We start from the raw sequence: 19,806 nt of genomic DNA, 5'->3' as shown, positions 1-19,806 counted from the left end.
AGATGATGACAGATAGACACGAAGAAAATGGTGACAATTTGTTCTTAGTGTACGTCCAAGCTTCTGATTTTTGGCTTAACAAAAAGGCTGCTTTCCATGGAGTGTACTTATATTTATGTGTAAATGTACGTTAAAATTTTGATGAATGATCATTTAACAGCAGATATAAAAAATTACATGTGTCAACACTGCGGGCAATTTTAAGGTGCTGCGCAAATGCATGCTATCGTGCATCACAGTTATTCCAGAGATTGATTTTGTCTGCCTCGAACAACTTCAGATACTCAAAAATTATGCAAATTGCTATATATGAGGTCGGCCAATGTGTTTTCGTGAAGTATGTTGGAGAGAGAAGGTGGGCTTTGGCAATCTCCATAAACTCCTATCGCTACTGAATATTCAGGAGGCTGCATTCATACCTGCCAAAAGATAAACACATGTATGTGGCATTGAGAATATGGAAGATTTATCTGGGTATTTTTATGCAAGAGCTTACCCATTTCAAGGAAGCCCCTTATCAGGAAATGACAACATTTTCACTAATTCTATAAATGGCCATTGATAAATATACCTAAACTGCACTGGGCATCGAGGTCCTTGAAAAAAATGGATAAAGTCCTTTAATTTTTTTCACCCCAAAGGTGTATGAACCCTGTCAGTACATTATTCATGCTGTATGGATGGGCATAGACAAATCTTTGTTTTAATGATTGTTTTAAGAGTTATTGCCCTTTATGTCTTATAGCTGGATGCAATACATTGCTGAATTTTTTAATGAAACTACTTGCTTGCATATTGTGGTAGATTTTTGTGACACTTAGTACATATTATAGTCATTGTTAAAATATATGCATGTTGACCAGTGATTGTTCCTCCACTGTTTACAGAAGAGTTTATGCCACCTTTTTTTTTTACTATAGACTGTTCTTAATAATGTGATGTGTATGGTACATATGTGGGTGAGATGGTGAGGGTGTTACCTTGTTTTCTGCTTTGTTCATTCAACTTTGATATTCAGAAATTGGAGAAATTGATACACGGTCTTCTTTTCCCATTTACAGGTCCTCATTCAGCAAACTATACTGTCCAGAAGACAGACACTGGAAAGGTGTTCAAGAAAGTCCGTAGCAAATATGACCATCCTATTTCCCATGCTGTATCAAACTTTGAGAAGGTAAAATTAGTAAATGTGAAAAATCATGTTATGCTGTTTTCATTTTTCCATGCTTTATCTTGAATTAATTAGCTCTAGTACATTTTTTCAAGCTTCTACTTGCCACTTACATTTGGTGTTTTTTCTATCCCCTACTGCTATAGCTGAAGAGGATGTTGCTGCTGTACATCCTAATGTTTGTGTCCATCTTAAATAAATTTTAGCCCTGTAACACAAAAGCTATTTAAATTAGAACCATAAAGCACTTAATCAGGTCATAAAATGTAATGATTTAAAGATATTTTCAGGTCAGCAAAGCAGTTGGTAAATGTTTTACACATGGTAGAACTTTATTGGACCTGAACTTGTTTTGATATAACCTTTATAATGCTGTTAAGAGAAAACCATCTCATATGGACAAATTAATCTTGGTAGTTATACATGTATTTACACATTGATGTCTTGATTAGATTTTCAGGTCATTGCAGCCATATTTCAATTTTTTTTATGTACATTTTAAAACATTTTGGATTTTTTGTAACTAGGACCATACTTGGATGATAAAGCAAAAATCACTTGAGGTACACCAATGAAACTATGTAGGCATATTATTATTTTATATATTGATGGTCTGATGAGATTTACATGTCATTAAATATATCAGGGAATCAAAACAATCATAACATTTCATTATGCAAATAAAATTGCACAAGAGTGCAAATGAATATTTAGATATTCACTTTCTCCTAGAGTTGAAGCAATACATTTTGTTTTCACATGGAATTGATAGAAGATTTTACTTGAGTTGTCCTGACACAGACAGTTGTTTCATTAAATAGTATTTTTCAGTAAATATATAAAGAGCTAAGTCCAGATTAAGTTGATGTTGACTACCTGGTATGGTTAGATCTGATGATAAAATAGTTACAAGCACAAAGTGCTATGATTTCTCTGATCTTTTATGATTAATGAGACTTGTTATGCATGAGTGGACATAAGAGGTATTAATTATTTTATCATAAAATCTAACTAGAGTTGATATAACTTGACCCACTGAATTCCAGGAGTTGATAATTAGCATATTGCTTTGGCTCCCAGCGAAAGTAATTATCTAGATATTCATCTCTCGGGTGCACATTTTGGTATGAAAAATATCTTGTCTGTTGCAACACATTCTCTCATTTTTTATATGTTTAATTTACAGATGAAAGTAATTATAAAATATAACAGCACTGCATGTTTTGTTGTTAAAATTAGATGCTTGAACTCACAAATGGCAGTTACCATCAATACTTTATTTGTGACTTTGCCAGTTTTCTGCCATTACAGAGCAATTTTTTGTATCTATGTGAGGTATATATGCTTTATTAAAATAATGAAATTTAAATCTGAGTATGTACATAAGCTGTGAATTTGTTAAAAAATTTAAATTTGTGGTTTTTTCAGTGTTTCCAGTGTACAGATTATTTCCTAAAGGCAACTTTTCACTGATGCTAAGGCAGTTATTATTGGATAGCGAATTTGTGCACAATTTTTCAGCCATTGCTAACAAAAAAGCTGAATAGAGGTAGTTATTCCACATATTTTTGAAACTGTATATTGATACAAGATGCAGCAATATTTTTGCCAATAATATTTGATTTCTTCTGCAATGTAGACACTTCACTTCCATGACAACTGGGAAACAATCCATTCAGTGATGGTGAAAGAAGAGTTGCTGATTCCTGGGGCTTTGAAGTCAGGGTAAGAGAAAAAATCTACTCTGGTTATTATAATTTGTGCACTGCTCCAAAGCTGGCTTGAACTGGTGTGCACAAATTTGAAAATTTTGAGTGGGATGGATACAGAATTAAAGTACGAAAATGCTATAGGTGATAGATACTCTCTGTTGTTAAGAGAACCATTTAGAAGGCTCTTTCTGTTAATATTTTTAAAAGTTGAAATTGTTTTTATTGAATGTGGCAGAGCAAGGATAAATCAAAGTGGCAGAGGAAGGTAAAAAGTCAAGGAAGATGAGAATAGGGATTCTCGCATATTTTGCAGGTAATCAGGGTTAATTGTACTTGCAAATGAAGAATTCCATGAACTACATGATTTACCTTTAATACCATGTTCATCAACATAACATGTGAAACACCCATGACTTAGAGCATATTGAATACAAACAGTAAGCAGATGAATAAACAATGGCCCCAAAAGTCATCGCAGTGACTTATTCTGCATGGGTGACCACACCATAACATGGTAGTTGGGAGCCATAGAACCTGACCATGTTTTAGACTGAACTGTGTTATAAGCAACCAGGTCAGTTAGCTGAAGAAAATGATGCATATACTTCAGAATATTTGCATGGAGGAGGGGTTAGGTAATAAATGCAGGCTCATGTATAACATTAATTGAGTATCAACACTGTGTACTCACCCACAAATCTCATCATATACATTGAATCCACAATACAAGTAATTCCATTGAAATTATGCACACACACAGATTTAAAATATTCACTAATTTTGTCACAGGTCATATAGGTCTGAATTCAGTGGAAAAAAATAGCACAAACACGTAATGAATGATGAAGCACATTTACTTTTCAGTATGTCCCAAGTTGGTAAAAGTTAGTTTGTGTTTTAAGCCACCATTGGTAGTATTCATAAGCATAAACTTTTTCCTGCAAAAAGGTTCTTTGTTTTTTAGTAAAGATTGTAGTCAGTTTTCATTGATGAAGGGTGCATGCATTATTGAAATCACTGCTAAAGGACAGCATTGTGTGAGAAAAATACATATAAAGTTTCAGGAGCCACACCACAATTGTCTTTTATTATTCATACGTAATCTCTTCCATATAATGATAATAAACTTGTTATGTTGTTTTCGTAGTTTTAAGAAAGATTTTTTTTCTTGTACGAGAAAAATACTAGTGTATGAAATTTTGGGAGCCACACCATGACTGTGTTATAACTGAGTTTGTGTTATAATGGAGCACGCTATAGTGGGGTCACACTTTACCATGTTTTCTTCTTATTATTATTATTATTATTATTATTATGGACTACCTCATGACCATCTTCCCTGTGCTAATTGGTTTGACCTTCCTTGAGTATGTTGGCAGCCATATATTAATGTCACACATTGATGAAGTAAATAAATTTTACTGCTTCCGTGCTATATCATGCCCAGATAACTCATGCACTTGCTTATAGCACAGAAGCAGGCGTGGATCCTAAAAAAAATTGTATAGAAAATGCCCCCAAAATGGGCCCCAGCTTGTTGAATGTGAAAAAATCATGATCATGAGTGGTGACTAAAACCTTGTTTTTTAGTTGAAAACAGCAGTTACTGCTCAGAAATTTTAATCATCATTATGAAATTGTTCACAGTGATTCAGAATATCAAAGATGATTTCAACAATGAGTTATTAAAAAGAACAAATATCTTATCTTGAATTCATAGAAATTTTTCTTGCAAGTTTTGAAATTATGGATCAGATTCATATGAAACATAAGATTAATTTGTAATGGACATTTAGATTCTATAGCAACTGTTATAATAGTACATGATTGTTTTAATTTTATTTAATGCTGAGATTTATCTCACTCGTGCTTATGTACAAAGATGCACAATAACATATATTAAATGTTGTCAAAATATACTTATTTTAATTCTGTTTTCTCTACAGGAGAGTAATATTATTGTGCCTTAAGATAGATTTTTTTTTTCTTCACAAAAATTGACCAATAATAAATGCTTAACATAATTAACATGGATGAATCAGTAACTTGGATATTTAAAAGAAACAAATATATTAAAAGTTTTTGATTGATGTAGTTTTGTTGACAAAAAGGTCCTGTGGCAGAATACAAGTTTTAGCAAAACTAATGGCAAATTTGTTTTAATTCCAGACCAAGTCATGTGAATGAATGTATGTACTTTAAAAAATAATGTTATGCATGGACAAAAAGATTTTTGATAAATATGTTGAAGTATGGACTTAAGTTGGTTTTAAAGACTTGTGAGATTTTACCAGTGAGTGGGTCAGTTGCCATAAGTTGGTTAGTACAATATATTTCCTGAAGGTGAAAGTGTATAATGTTGTCTTTATTTTGTGACAAGTTTATCTATGAAAAGGAAAACTTAATTAGAAAAAAAAAATAGTTCATTCACCAGTGCATGTAGCAATTATATAACTAGGGAGGTTTGTAACTTGACAGATTTAATGAATGAATTACCTTGAATTATATCATCAGATGTCAGTTTTTATTCCAATTGCTGAAAATATGAAAAAGATCAAAATGTGTGTGAGTACATCCATCCATCCATCCATCCATCCATACATACATACATATTGCATACATACATACATACAATATGAAATCATGTGCAAATGTTAAATAGTGAGGCTTGACTGATAAGTTTAAGTTGTAAATTAAATTATTGATTGAAAAAGCTCTTCATGGTATTATTTCTAAAAACAGCATTGAGTGTTTGAATTATTACGATTTCTATATTGTAGAACAGGTGTTGATATTTGAATCCTGGCACTTTGAAAGTTTTCATTGCAAGTGGGAGGTTGATGAGAATTGCTTTTTTTTCAGGTTTGATCCATACTTCGCCATGAGGCCAGTGAAAGCTGTAAATGAATTTGAAAAGGAAGGTGTGTATATGTATGCCATTTGTACAGATCTCATTAGTTCCTAGGTCTTGGCCATTATATAAACAATTTTGTCTCAGTCACTAGCAAATTTGGAAGGTAATATAACTTTTTGCCCATTTTGTGTTTGTGCATTCATGTGTTTGTTCATTAATTATGTACTAACGATTTGAATTCTATTTCACATGTGAAAATTGGTATGTGGATGCATCTCATTATGTACATATATGCATGTAATGAGTTAATGGCATGTCAGCACAATACTGGCTATAGTTCAGTCTCACAGGTTGGAAGTCAGTGCAATCAATAAGAATGTGTTCCATTGTCATTGGTCACTGGTAAAGTGTACACTCTGGCTGAGGTTTAGGAGGTATGCATGAATCGCAGATATGTGTCCAATACCACCATATCTCTGCAGTCTGTTCTATATGATAGGTGCAGCTCATCAGTGATGGGTTTGATGTTCTGAAGTATGTTTGTAGAGCGTTTGTTATATTTCCAAATATATGCAACGGAACTGATTTATATAATTATTGAAGTCAATACAGCAAAAATCATTTAGTCTTGGAAAAAGTGCATTCCCAATGATGTTAATTTACAGTGGCCACTTTGGCAGCAAGATTAATCAAGTCAGCAATATATATAAAGCACAGTATCAGTTTCAGCACCTGGTTCTGCCTATTAGTTCCGATTATTCATGCTGGCCAAAGATTTAGATTTTTGTGACAAAAGTTTGCTTAGTGACTCTTTCATACAAATGAAACTTGTATTGGTGTTTGAAGTGCCAGAATAAAGAGAGAGTGAGAGTGTGTATGTGTGGTAGTTAAGGAAAAAAATGTTTTACATGTCAAAATTAGTTGGTATAATCCACAACACAAAAGTGTTACAATGTTGGGAAAGCAATTACCACATTTAAAATGCTTGCAAATTTTAATTTAAATAATGATTTGAAATTGTTTCATAAACTGAGTTTTAGACACATGGCAAAATAATAAGAGTTATAAGTGTAATAGAATTTAAATGTTCAGATAGCCCAGAACTTTAAAGTAATTCAGCAGGTCTGCTAGTGTAATTGGAATCACTGTAAAGGGGTGGGTTTTTTTTATTTTTCAAGGAAAAATTTTGCAGTCTCAGAAAGATTGAAAAAATACTCTTTATCTGGTTTTTCCGAACAAAAAAATTTACTTTTTATATTCTAATATATTAGCTGAATAAATTATATATGAGGAAGAAAATGAAAATAAAGTATTCCAGTTCAAAAGAAAATTCCAGCCCCTATTGTCAATTAAATGGTTTATCCCTTATAGTATCTGAAGGCGAGTTCATTCAACTTGTTAAGTTCAGGCAAGTAAACTGGAGTGAAATTATACTGAATGCCTTGATTCATAAAAGAATATGATAGAACTCAATCAGTTCAGTCAGTTTTGCCTGTCACCCCTGCCGGGATTTCTGTCCTGTGCCATCCCCTCGAGCTGACTCCAGGTGTGACCCATCTTAGTGATGTCTGCCTCAAGGTTGCATCACCAGGTGTTTCTTGGTCATTCCCTTCTCTACTTTTTGGTTGGCGGCTTATGAAGGGTGAGTCCTATCCAACTCCATCTTCTCTTCTTGATCTTGTCCTCTACCAGAAGCTGGGAGGTTCTCTGCCACAGGTTGGTGTTGCTGGTGATATCTGGCCATTGGATCTGGAGAATTTTTTGTAGGCAGGTGTTGATGAAGGTCTGAACCCTGTTTACGGTCATCTTGGTGGTTCTTCTTCAGGTCTCTGCTCCATACAGTAGGACTGACTTCACATTGGAGTTGAACAGTCCGATCTTGGTAGTCAAGGAAATTTCTTTGGAGCTCCAGATGCTTTCACCTTTCCTATCCTTGCCTTGACGTCTGCATCTGTGCCACCCTGCTGGTTGATAATGCTGCCCAGGTACGTGAAGGACTCTGCCTCTTCCAGGGGACTTCCCTGCAGTGTGACTTTGTTATTACTGGCGTAATTGATCTTGAGGATCTTGGTCTTGTCTTTCTGGATGTTGAGGCCAACCTGTGCTGATGTGGCTGCCAGTATGTTGGTCTTATTCTGCATTTACTGCTGACTGGGACAAGAGCGCTAGGTCATCAGCAAAGTCCAGGTCCTCAAGTTGACTCCACAATGTCCACTGGATCCCATTTCTCCGCCCATTGGTGGATGTCTTCATAATCAAGTCGATGGCAAGAAGGAAGAGAAACAGCGACAGCATGCATCCTTGCTTCACGCCAGTCTGCACTAGGAAGCGGTCTGTGTGCTGTCCTGCATGAATGACTCTGCAGGACATTCCATTGTAAGTGTTCTTGGTCAGGTTCACCAGCTTGGTTGGGATGCCGTAATGGCGAAGAAGTTTCCAGAGTGTCTCTTGGTTCATGCTGTCAAATGCCTTCTCATAATCGACAACGTTGATGTAGAGAAGAATTCCACTCCAACGATTGCTTGACTATGATGCAAAGAGTAGCTATTTGGTCCGTACACAATATGTTCTGCTGGAAGCCCACTTGCTTGTCACATAACTGGGGGTCAGTGGCCTCCTTCATCCTCTCCAAGAGGACATGGTTGAGGACTTTCCCTGGTACTGACAAGAATATGATTCCCCTGTAGCTGGAGCAGTTGCTGAGGTCACCTTTCTTTGGGATCTTGTTGAGGTGTCCCTCCTTCCAGTCAGTCGGTATTTCTTCATTGTCCCAAATCTTCTCAAAGAGTGGGTAAAGCATTTCCACTGAAGCCACTAGCACTGCACTGGGGGCTTCAGTTGGGTTGTCATCAGGTCCAGCTGACTTGTGTTCTTCAACTGGGTGATGGCTTTCCTGATCTTATCTCTGGTGGGATTGTCACAGCTTATGGGGAGATCTGCCACGGCTGGGTGGATTTCTGGGGGATTTAGTGGTGCTGGCCTGTTCAACAGTTCTTCAAAATGTTCTGCCCATCTATTCATTTGGCATTCTGTACTTGCTGTGGTATTTCCCTGCTTGTCCTTTATGGGTCTCTCTGTTTTTACTGTACTTGCCGGACAGCTTCTTGGTGATGTCGTACAGCTTCTTCATGTTTCCACTTTCGGCTGCTTCTTCTGCCTCTGCTGCCAGTCCTTCAACGTAGTTTCTCATGTCTATCTTGATGCTTCTTTTCACTTCTCTGTGGGCATCAGTGTCCTTTTTTGTACTTTTACCTCTTTAGGTCTTGTCCTACTGCTGTTTTCTTCTGTTTACGCTCCTGGATTTTGAGCAATGTTTCAGCTGAAATCCATTCTTTCTGCTGGTGCTTCATGGGGCCTAGTACTTCATGTCATGTTGATTTTACTGCCTTCTTAACTTTATGCCATATGTTGTTTGCATTGTCTTCCTCATTTTCAACAAGCTCTTGTAGCACTTGGTACATGTTGTTAAGCATCAGTCTGTATTCTTCTTTAGTTTTTGCATCTTTCAGCAGGCTGTTATACTTTGTTTTCTTCTCTCTTTAGCCCATACAGTTCTTCAGCTTAAGTTTTAGCCTTGTGACAACTAAGTGGTGGTCAGATGCCACATCTGCTTCCCTCTTCACCCTCACATCTTGCAGGGATCTTCTGAACTTCTTGGCTATGCAGATGTGGTCAATCGGATTTTCTGTTACATGGTCTGGTGATATCCATGTGTTCTTGTGGATTCTTTTGTGGGGAAAGATGGTACCCCCGATGACCAGCACTAAAGTCACCCATGAGGATGTTGATGTCTTTGTCTGGGAAGTTCTCTTCTATGTTCTGTAGTCTGTTGTAAAACTGGTCCTTATCTTTTTCTTCGCCATCATTTGTTGGAGTGTAGCACTGTATGATGTTCATCTTTATTTTCTCCTTGTTGGTCCTAAATGTTTCTGTGAGGATTCTGGACCCATGTGGTTCCCATCTTATCAGTGCTTGCTTTGACAGCATGAGGCCCACTCCCTGTGCATGAGGCGCATTATCTTCCTCATGTCCTGAATACAGTAGAATCTCTCATGTCATCATTCTTCTTTGTCCAGATTGAATCCATCTCATTTCACTAATGCCCAGTAGGGATAGGTAGTAGTTCCTCATCTCTGCTACTACCTGTGCCATTGTTCCTGCCTCATATATTGTCCCCACGTTCCATGTTGCGATGTTAATACCCCTGTTTGATTGACGGGTGGTCTCCTTTATGGCTCTGCAGGCTCACGGCTTTCACCACATAACATCATAAGTCTTCTAGAAAAAGACCCTTCCTCTCTCAGGCTTTCAGTTTCTGGTTTTTCTTCTGTTGGCATTTTTGTAGCAAGTTGGATTTTGCAGGGTTGGGTTGCTAGTCCCATACCCAACCCTCCTTTTATTCTTGGGCTTGGGACCAGTAATGGCGGAGTTGATAGAACTCAATCTTTTACCACAATTATGGTGAGTGGCACAGTTGTCAACAACAATGATATCTCCAGAACATAATGCAGGTTGAATGTTCTCTGTTAGAAAATTATCGCCCTGGTTGAAACACTCCAAATATTTGTTTGTATCTGTTGCTTCATGTACGTAAACAACACTACTGAGGCTGATCAAGTTTAGTGTGTAATGCATTGAGCCAGTTTTTCAACAATATCTGTTTCCGTCAGTGAAAAAATATTGCATCAGAAGTCCATGATCTGAGAAAATTCAGAGTAACAAGACTGCCATATTTTTTTTATGATGTGACATTTGATGATTACATCATTTTAAGAAAAATTGGATTTTTTTTGGTTGCTTCTTCACGTGCAGCGGAAAAGCACATTTGGCCATTCTAAACACAGTAAAGTACAATGTTAGTTATCACTGTAGCCTTCACGTTATTTGTTATTTGTTGATCATTTGAATATTCTTCCTGCCTTTTTGGGCATGGTAAATTTGCATTGTTGAGAATTCAACCAAGCCCAGATGAATTTTGCTATATATAATATCTTCCATTTAGGTGACTGGAGGGCTGCTTTATCTGCCCTTTCATTACCCTTAATACCATTGTGATTTGGCAGCCCATAGTACAGAACACTTCTACACTGAATACATTCCTTGGCTGCATTTATTTAATGTTAGGAAATAAGCTCTACTACCTGGAGAATCCAGCAATTCCAGAAGACTGAAATCATGTTTATATATCATGTGGGCAAAGGGGAAAAAACTCTTATCCATTACCTTCACTTATCACTGCTAGGTGTCTATCCATTGACTGGCTGTTTGCCGTTTTCAGTTTTCACTATGGTCTAATCAAACTTGTCCCACATTGCCTCCAAGAAGTATCATTTAAGAGCTTTTTTAAAAAAATTCATCTATACAGTTATGTAGCTGATACCATGTTCTGATGAATCTTTGGGGAAGAAGGTGACACTGGAACATCTCCCACAATACTCACAACAGAAGACAATTTTTTAAAACTTCATATTTCTCTCTCTTGCCTATTTTCTGCAGCAGCAAAAAGGAAGTCTAATCTAAGAACAACAAACAGTTTGTTTATCCCCTCCCCTCCCCTTTTGATGTTTTCTTTCAATGATGGAGATCTCAACAGATTCTATGAAGGCTGAGATCTTAACTCATTAACCCCTGAGCCAAACAGCTAGGCATTCCTCTACAGCATACTTGCAGAGAGATCACCTAGAGCAGTGTTAGCCTTAACAGTGCCTGTATCCCTGAGACTTGCTGATAGCACTTGGTTTATAGATTTTTACAGATGGAGCTACTTGCAATAAATGTTATCTTATTTATGTTCCTTTAATTAAGCTAAAATTTGGCACAGCAGTTCTCAATAAAATTATGTACATAATGGTATAAATTTCATGCTACATGTAGAAATAAAAATCATGCATAAAGATGAAATAAATGATTTTCTTACCAATTTGTTTCTCTTGCCATGAATAATCTATAAAATCCATTATGTACTAACATTGAATAATTAACACTATCAGCATGAAATTCATTCCATTTTATGTACACAGAAATTCTACTTGTCATCTCTCTAGCAAACCTAACTTCGCGTGAATACTCTGTGAGTCTGTTAAGTAAAAGTCTACTCCCAGCAGCTGATTCTCATAATTTTTATCATTTTCTAATCTAAATATTTCCACTATTTTTGCCGCTATCGAAGTCAAATATTTTTCCTTTGTTCAGCAGTGTTCACTCTATCTCTGTAAGCTAAAATTGTATTGGTTAAAATGCCTGCATAATTATGAAATGGCTTGAAATCAACCAATGGATTGTGCTGATTTAACTCATCGTGTGGGATACAGGCCTAGGCTAATACTGCCACTCAGACTCGTTCCTTTGATTCACATTCCATGAACAATTTACCAGCTTTTAGCTCTGTTTTTTATCCTCAGTTTCTGCCCATGGTCATTTATGAAAACAGTCTACCGTGTTAGTTTGTCTTTTTGTTCAGGATCACTTTGTTGACAGCAACTTTAGCTTGATATCCTTCAGAACCACATGGTAAATGAAGAGCCTTATGTCTTTTTTCACATATTCTTTTTTTAGTTATGTAGATCAGTAAGTTTCAGGACTCACGGTACTAATTCCACTCCAATGGTAAACATATGGAAACACTATCATGTTCAAAATTCAATAACTTAAAATTTATGGGTGCTGATAATGACACCTATAATTTTTCGTGCACATCTAACCTTGGTGCAAGCTTATGTGTGGAGAACACCATATGACCCGCGGCAATTTGTTTACATACATGTGCATGAAACACGTGTTATTGATTCTGCACCAAATGAATCAGGTGCTACTTTCAGTATTGAGTACTCCTGAGTCAAGCCTGTAAAAATGCTAAATTTGTATCAGTAGAAATTTGTCAATATTTTTGTTACATTACATATAGGATAAGCTCTCAAAAGATATTTTTCCTAAAATTTTAATTTTCATTATTAACCAATTATGGACCACCAATTCTGTAAATACTCTATTATTTCTTCACCCATTTCTAGACTGGTTCACAGTTCTTCCGTATAATTAGTACCGTGTGTCCTATAACCAGATTTAATTTTTTTTGAAAAAGTTGTATTTTACTCCTTGATATTAGAGCATAATTGTAAGAAAGAATTGGCCATGCTTGTGCATGGATAATAGTGCAATAGCATTATATGTGATACCAATATCTATAGTTAAATTGCATCTGCATTACATGTTGCTGTGTTGTATTGTACTTATTAATGGCTTATTCTTGTTATTAAAATAATTGTTTTCTGCCTTTGTATCTTCATGTTATCTTTCTATGGCATGCATGCTACACAAAAGAAACACAAGCATGCTGACATCAGCAAGTATGACATCACAGGGTATCAAATTACATGACACATTGTATTTTCATCTCTCACTGGCTATAAGACAAGTTTTAAATGTTTTAAATTTCAAAATTGCATTTCTTTTCTTGCTGACTCTCACAGAAATAAGATACAGTGCATCCCTATTCACATCAATCAAACAAAACAACTAAGTGTGCTACATGAGAGGTCAAAATGATAAGAGGCCATTGCCCTTTTGTGACTAAAACAAATACACACACCCATGAAGCATCAAGAGATGCTGATATTCCAAACTTATTTAAACTATCATCACATGTGATTCATGACCCCCAAATGTTAATAAAAAGGTATGAAAGCCAAGGAAGAGTTCCATAAGCTTTATTAAACTGAATAATTAAATAACATAGTGCTACTTTTTAGTATAAAACTATGGGGAAGGGTGAATAAGCAAAGAATAGACAGAGTAACTTCTTCAAGCCTGGTAATGTTCCCCACAACAAGGGGGGGGGGGGGAATGTGTATCAACCCAAATAACACATCAACATGAGGTATGTTACATAAGGACATCAAGAGACAAATTTGAAAAAGCTATCCCAAGTTCCTATAATGCTGACATTGATGTTGGAGACAGAAAGTGTATGCACAAACTGTTATGACTCAAGCTATTAAGTATGCTGGAGGTGGAGAAATGTGTTAAAAACTTTGCTATGCCAAGACAAGTTCATGTCTCTATGCAATATGCAGACACTGATAAAAATTGTCACTGAATACACTACTTGTTAAATTTAAGTAATAGAATTGAATTGCATATTGAAGTTGTCTAATACATAAATATATACCTACATTTACCCAAAGCTCATAAAAAGTTAAGAAAAAGTCTCAAAATCATTACTGTGGCTACTTTCCACTATAAGCAGTGTTAAATTACTTACTTTTTAATATAAAGCTGAAAAAATGCATACATTATTGAACAGAAGAGAAACAAAGCAAACATTGCAATCACTCAATTACAGTCAAAGGGGAGGTAATACACCTTGATTTGGCAAACCAAATAGCAAGCTCTAATTTACAGCTAAATGATTCCTTACTATTACTTGATGGTAAGAACAGAGCAATGTAGGTTTTATAAATAGCTTTTGTTTCAAATATAAAACCATATTTCTGACATGAAGCTTGTTTTCATTTATTCACAACAACATATATGGTGAACAAAACACATATCGCTTAGTGCACGCAGTAATCAAATGCTGAGATTTGGAATAATGTGTTCTTAGACCACAAGTTGCAACACCCTGAGTATGAAGGTTTTCTATCATGGGACTTGGTACATGAAGAAAAAAGAGATCTGGTTTGGTGGGAGAGAGCAGTATGTTCACCATGCAGTTATACATCAAGAATGTTTCAACTGTATGAAGAGAGGTTGGGGAAGAAAATCTGCCTGTGTAAAGAATGCAATACAGATAGGACTTTTGCAGACTTATATTGGGAATGAAGGGTTGAAAACTATTATTTTAAGTGAAAATATCCCTCCCTGCTCCCTCAACAAAAGGAATGCAGAAAAGTTCCAATACTGTTTGCCCAAAAATGTTATGTACCAATATGAGAAACATGCTGAACATAGAATAGGTGTCAAGGAGTTTAATTCTAGGATAAGAAATAAGACCTGTATAATTGATATTCAATGTGAGTTGACATATAATAATTCAATTTACAGGTTGAGGCAATGCAGCATGTGCAGTTTTGTGCACAGTCCTTATTTTTACAATGTTCTCTGCTTTGATCTGCTGAGTGTGTCTCTAAAGTTAAATGATCAGTACTGATACATAAGTGATTGTGAAATAAGTGGCTTACATATAAAATCTCCCCCACCCCCACCCCCTTTTGGGGAATTGTTGCATGTGTTAAATGGTATTTAACCATATAGGCCAATCTATGGGTACCATCATATGAAATTCTGCCATCAGGCCATACTATGCTCTTTTCCCTATGGCCTGAGCTATCTGCTTCCACTCTCCAGTGTATAAAACCATCCCCATCTGTCTTTTGTATAGAATTTTTCTCCAAAATCACATGCAAACCATGATAAAAAGACTCCATTATGATTGTCATATGTAAAAACCACCAAATTGATACCCTGTATGCACGTGGTAACCATGGAAACAACAAACTCCTATTATGGTATAGGTCGCATATAGGACTCACGGTACTAATTCCACTCCAATGGTAAACATATGGAAACACTATCATATTCAAAATTCAATAACTTAAAATTTATGGGTGCTGATAATGACACCTATAATTTTTCGTGCACATCTAACCTTGGTGCAAGCTTATGTGTGGAGAACACCATATGACCCGCGGCAATTTGTTTACATACATGTGCATGAAACACGTGTTATTGATTCTGCACCAAATGAATCAGGTGCTACTTTCAGTATTGAGTACTCCTGAGTCAAGCCTGTAAAAATGCTAAAATTGCATCAGTAGAAATTTGTCAATATTTTTGTTACATTACATATAGGATAAGCTCTCAAAAGATATTTTTCCTAAAATTTTAATTTTCATTATTAACCAATTATGGACCACCAATCCTGTAAATACTCTATTATTTCTTCACCCATTTCTAGACTGGTTCACAGTTCTTCCGTATAATTAGTACCGTGTGTCCTTCACTCTCAGCCAGGATAAGATAATTCATGCATCATTGGAAAGATGAGTAATGGTTCAGAGCAGAAATTCTCCAGTGGAAGCTTGAATCAGCTGTTAGGGCTTCTACACTTGACATTTGTTTGGCTGTAGAGCTCACCTGCTGCCTTGCTTCATTGTGGTATGTGGCAACTAGAGCTGAGAGGAGGGCATTTCATATTAAACCTCTTGCAATGAAAGCTATAACAAATACCTTTTCTTTACAAAAGAGATCAGCTGTGCAGGAAGGTGATCCTAGTAATTTCTAACAGTTCTGTAGTGGTTGTTTACGTCATCAAAGTGAGGGGGAGGGACAAACTGCATGACTTATATGTCCTGGTCTGGGAGTTTGTATGCCAGGGCTTCTGGCACAAGATCAAAGTTCAGATCAAACACATTTCCAGTAGACTCAATGATTTGGCTCATTTTCTGTTAAGAAGGGTCCAGACTCTTCACATGAGTCCTTTGATCTTTAAGTGGATTTGCATACTTGGGGGGCATCTGGCAATAGTTCTGTTGTGATGAGGTGATAGATATCTCCCAGGAAAATCCAGGCAAAATTCAATGTTCTCAAATGACCCTGCTTGCAGGTGTTTCATCCCTGCCCAGACAGACTTTTTCTTTTTTTACACTTGGCTTCTGCTCAGGAAAGACATTCAACCTTCAGTTGTGGAGATAGTCTCATGAGCCATAAAGATCTTCACTTTGAAGGCTTATGAGGGAAAGTGACTCTTTTTAGGGACTGGCAGGTGCAAATGTAACACTATTCCTTTCAGTGGAATGATATCTCAGCTACCTTTGTTCCCTGGCTTTCTGAGGAATAAATTGTAGCTCCTGTCATTACAAGAATATATTGCTCCATGATATTTAACACATTCAGACATCATGGTAGAATATGAAGCAAAAAGAGGCTATGCAGAAAGAATCATTATAATGAGACATTAGCAGGTAATTTTTTCCTTAATATGCATTTTAATCAATTTTCAGTTCCGAAATTCTATTTTACATATTGCAGAAAGCTTGAATTCCTTTTTTGATTCAGACTTTTCACATATGATCCTATCCATTATTACATGCATTAGTTATATGGATGTTAATAGACGTCTTCAGTAATCCATCAGGATAGAAAGGATTTGAAATCTTGTTATGGTAGTATGGATAGATGATTGGCCTACATACCAGTCCAATAATTCTGAGACATCTCCATAGTAATAGAACTTGGGGAGTAGGAATGATGTAGCAGGGTTGTAGGGAATGATAACTGAAAACTGGAGTAGGGTTTGGGCAAATATTCCTTTACTGCAGATTTTAAGTTTTGGTTTTGGTTTCTATGAGTTTTGATAAGTGATGAAGATCAGGGCTGAAAATGTGTTAAGTTTGTCAATCAATTATTCATCAAAGATGTAAGACTCATCATCATTATAATTGTTTCCATGCATGCATTAAACTTATCAGTTTGAAACATGTTACTGTGTGGTGTGGATCCATGCTTCTGCTTCCCCCATCTTGCAAAGCCACGGAGGCTGACTTTCACTGGTTTGTGTCTCAAGAAACTGGTCACTTTTACATCATACACTGTCTCAGAATGTTACAGACATGTTAGCTAATGACCATCACTGACCAGCTGAAACCTTCTCTAAGTGGAAGTTCCTATTAAAAATTTAGTAGCTCTGTGAGCAATTTGTTTACAAGTAAAGTCATTTTGCATAACTTATTCCCATTTAGATATATTTATAAGGAATGCAGGGTGAGTTTATATTTACAAGCAATGCAGTTGAGTTTATTTTTATATGATGCTGAATGGAATCTGCATTTTTGTAGATGTCCATCAATTCAGTTTACAATCATACTAAAATTATTTAAGCTTGAAGTAGGGATCTAAATATTTATATTTCCAGTATTCTGATATAAAGGGAGAGACATATTTCAAATTTCCAAAAATCTATACTAAAATTTATTTCTTATTCAATATTTTGCTGTATATTATTACTAGTGAGCAGTGGGGAAAAATCAGATGTTTTGGGAAGGTATTCAATGATGGCATAGATTGGCCAACTGAAACTCAGCAATGATTGGACAATGTGGCATAGTGAGTTTTTTTTTAAATCAACAGTATTTGATGTGTACAGTGAAGTCTAGTCCATTGAATATCATAAATTGAGGTTTTGTACCAAAGTTAACACTATTTCTTTGATGGATATAATGGGTAAAGTATTGTGAGTTATTTTTTGGGGGGGTGCCACAAAAATAATGATTTAGCCCCATATGGATAACCAGATTTTTTGTTGATGATATTTAATCAATACTTAATCATGAATTTTACTGGATTACAAGTACATTTTACTGTGACAAGTGAATAAACTTTAAAATGTCTTCCAGAATTCCCTGAAATTAGGGCCATTACAAATGGTGAGTTACAGTTCCTGACAAGGACAAGTGTGGATGATTCTCTTTTGAAACCGCTGATAGACTTGACCATTGGCACTATACAGATACAAGTAAAGGTTTGTATGAGGCCTACTCCATACATAGCTAAAGGAATCAATTAAGGGATTAAAAAGATAAAATCATATAGGAATGTTGTTATTTTGTAATTAACAACAGTAGGTAACAAACATGTTTGAATTACAAATGTAATCCTTGTAAGGAGATGTTTGAGGACTGTTTCATTTAAACATACATAGTACCTAGGGAAGACATTTAAAAAAAAAAATATGCCAGGGTACTCTGAGTACTCTTAGAGTTCTAATGGAAATGATACAAAGTTTTAAGTTGAATCTATGGATGACTGCTCCACATTAGTAGAGCTTTTTCTGGGGCTCAAGTGTAATTTTTAACTTTAACATCCCTAAAGTTAAAAGTGAAAGAAATTTGAAGATATATCCATAGATAAAGAAATACCCAATAAATGGTTGTATGGTTAAGAAACACATATCTTTTGTTATACTTGGAGCTATGATGGTGATATCAGAACCCATTATTACCTAGTATTTCATACATAATTCTCTTACTTATCGTATATATTTTTAAAAAAACTGAACAAGTTTAATTTCTTGCTTGATTTTGCCTCTCGGCATATTTCTTTGCTGAGAAATTTAGTTCTTTATATGATTTAAACAAATGTAAGAATGTATTACACTACCTGACATCAGCCATTTAAGGCAAAAATCTACAGACTATACAAATCCCCCAATTTCCACTTGGCAAATATATTTTTAGCTATACTTATCATACATTTGGTATGATGGAGTTTCTCAAGAATTTCTGAGATGGTTTCATTGCTTTAATAGCAGTTAAAAAGAATAATGAAACTAAAAATGAGATTTCTCATGGATTCCTGGAAATTCATTTTTGCCAGCAGAGCACAGATCCCATACCATATGAAAATTTTGATTGGCTTTGGCAATTTTGGTAATTTACAGTTCCAACATAGAAATATATGTCTATATAATTCTTTGCAGGTAAGGAAAGCTCCAGTGGAGAAGAATCTGACACAAGTCCTAGAGCATGTAAATGGAAACTTGAGCTGTGTTGTGAAACAACCGAAGGGAGGTAAATAATAATAATTTGTGAACTGAATGTCAAAAAGTAGCAATGGCAGAACTGTACCTTACTAGTCTCTACTACCAGTATAAATGTCTCAGATTTTTAAAGGCAAGGATGTGCACTTCCTCCTTACTTTTCATTCCAAGCACACATGTTAGGTTTTTTTTAAGGGAGAAGCCATCAGAACATGCAAAATTGACTGTTGTTTCTAGTAAAGTATAGTATAGTCTGTCTAGATGAATAATTTTAATAGAGCAAAAATATTCTTATTTTTTTTTTCCTTTTGGCAAAAGATTTAAATGCAAAAAGAATACAATTCACTTCTTACTGACTTTAAAGTTTAACATTTCATACTGATATGAAATTCATCGCAACCTTTCAAGCCATTAGAGATATATACTTGATGTGTCTCATTTACACCTCATATTAAAAAATTGCAAAAGTTGGAGTTTTCCTCCCATTATTAAAAAATATTACATTGCATTTGTCATGTTTATGCCCCTACCATTT

The 19,806-nt window shown here is 35.5% G+C and overlaps 1 protein-coding gene across 1 annotated transcript in view; it reads left to right on the top strand.

Moving 5' to 3' along the window:
- The window catches only part of LOC149805052 (uncharacterized), a 105,249-nt gene that overhangs the window by 31,115 nt on the left and 54,328 nt on the right, over positions 1–19,806 (top strand). Inside the window, exons 6-10 of the mRNA XM_089933481.1 lie at positions 1,062–1,174; positions 2,811–2,896; positions 5,746–5,804; positions 18,130–18,254; positions 19,212–19,302. Coding sequence (XP_089789607.1) covers positions 1,062–1,174; positions 2,811–2,896; positions 5,746–5,804; positions 18,130–18,254; positions 19,212–19,302 — 474 coding nt within the window. The remainder of the gene's footprint in view (positions 1–1,061; positions 1,175–2,810; positions 2,897–5,745; positions 5,805–18,129; positions 18,255–19,211; positions 19,303–19,806) is intronic.

Source organism: Sinohyriopsis cumingii, chromosome 2 (assembly GCF_028554795.1).
Source record: "Sinohyriopsis cumingii isolate HCF-2022 chromosome 2, ASM2855479v2, whole genome shotgun sequence".
In the NCBI taxonomy this organism is placed as follows: domain Eukaryota; kingdom Metazoa; phylum Mollusca; class Bivalvia; order Unionida; family Unionidae; genus Sinohyriopsis; species Sinohyriopsis cumingii.
Note: the sequence above shows the minus strand (reverse complement) of the source record. Positions and strands in the feature narration are given on the sequence as shown.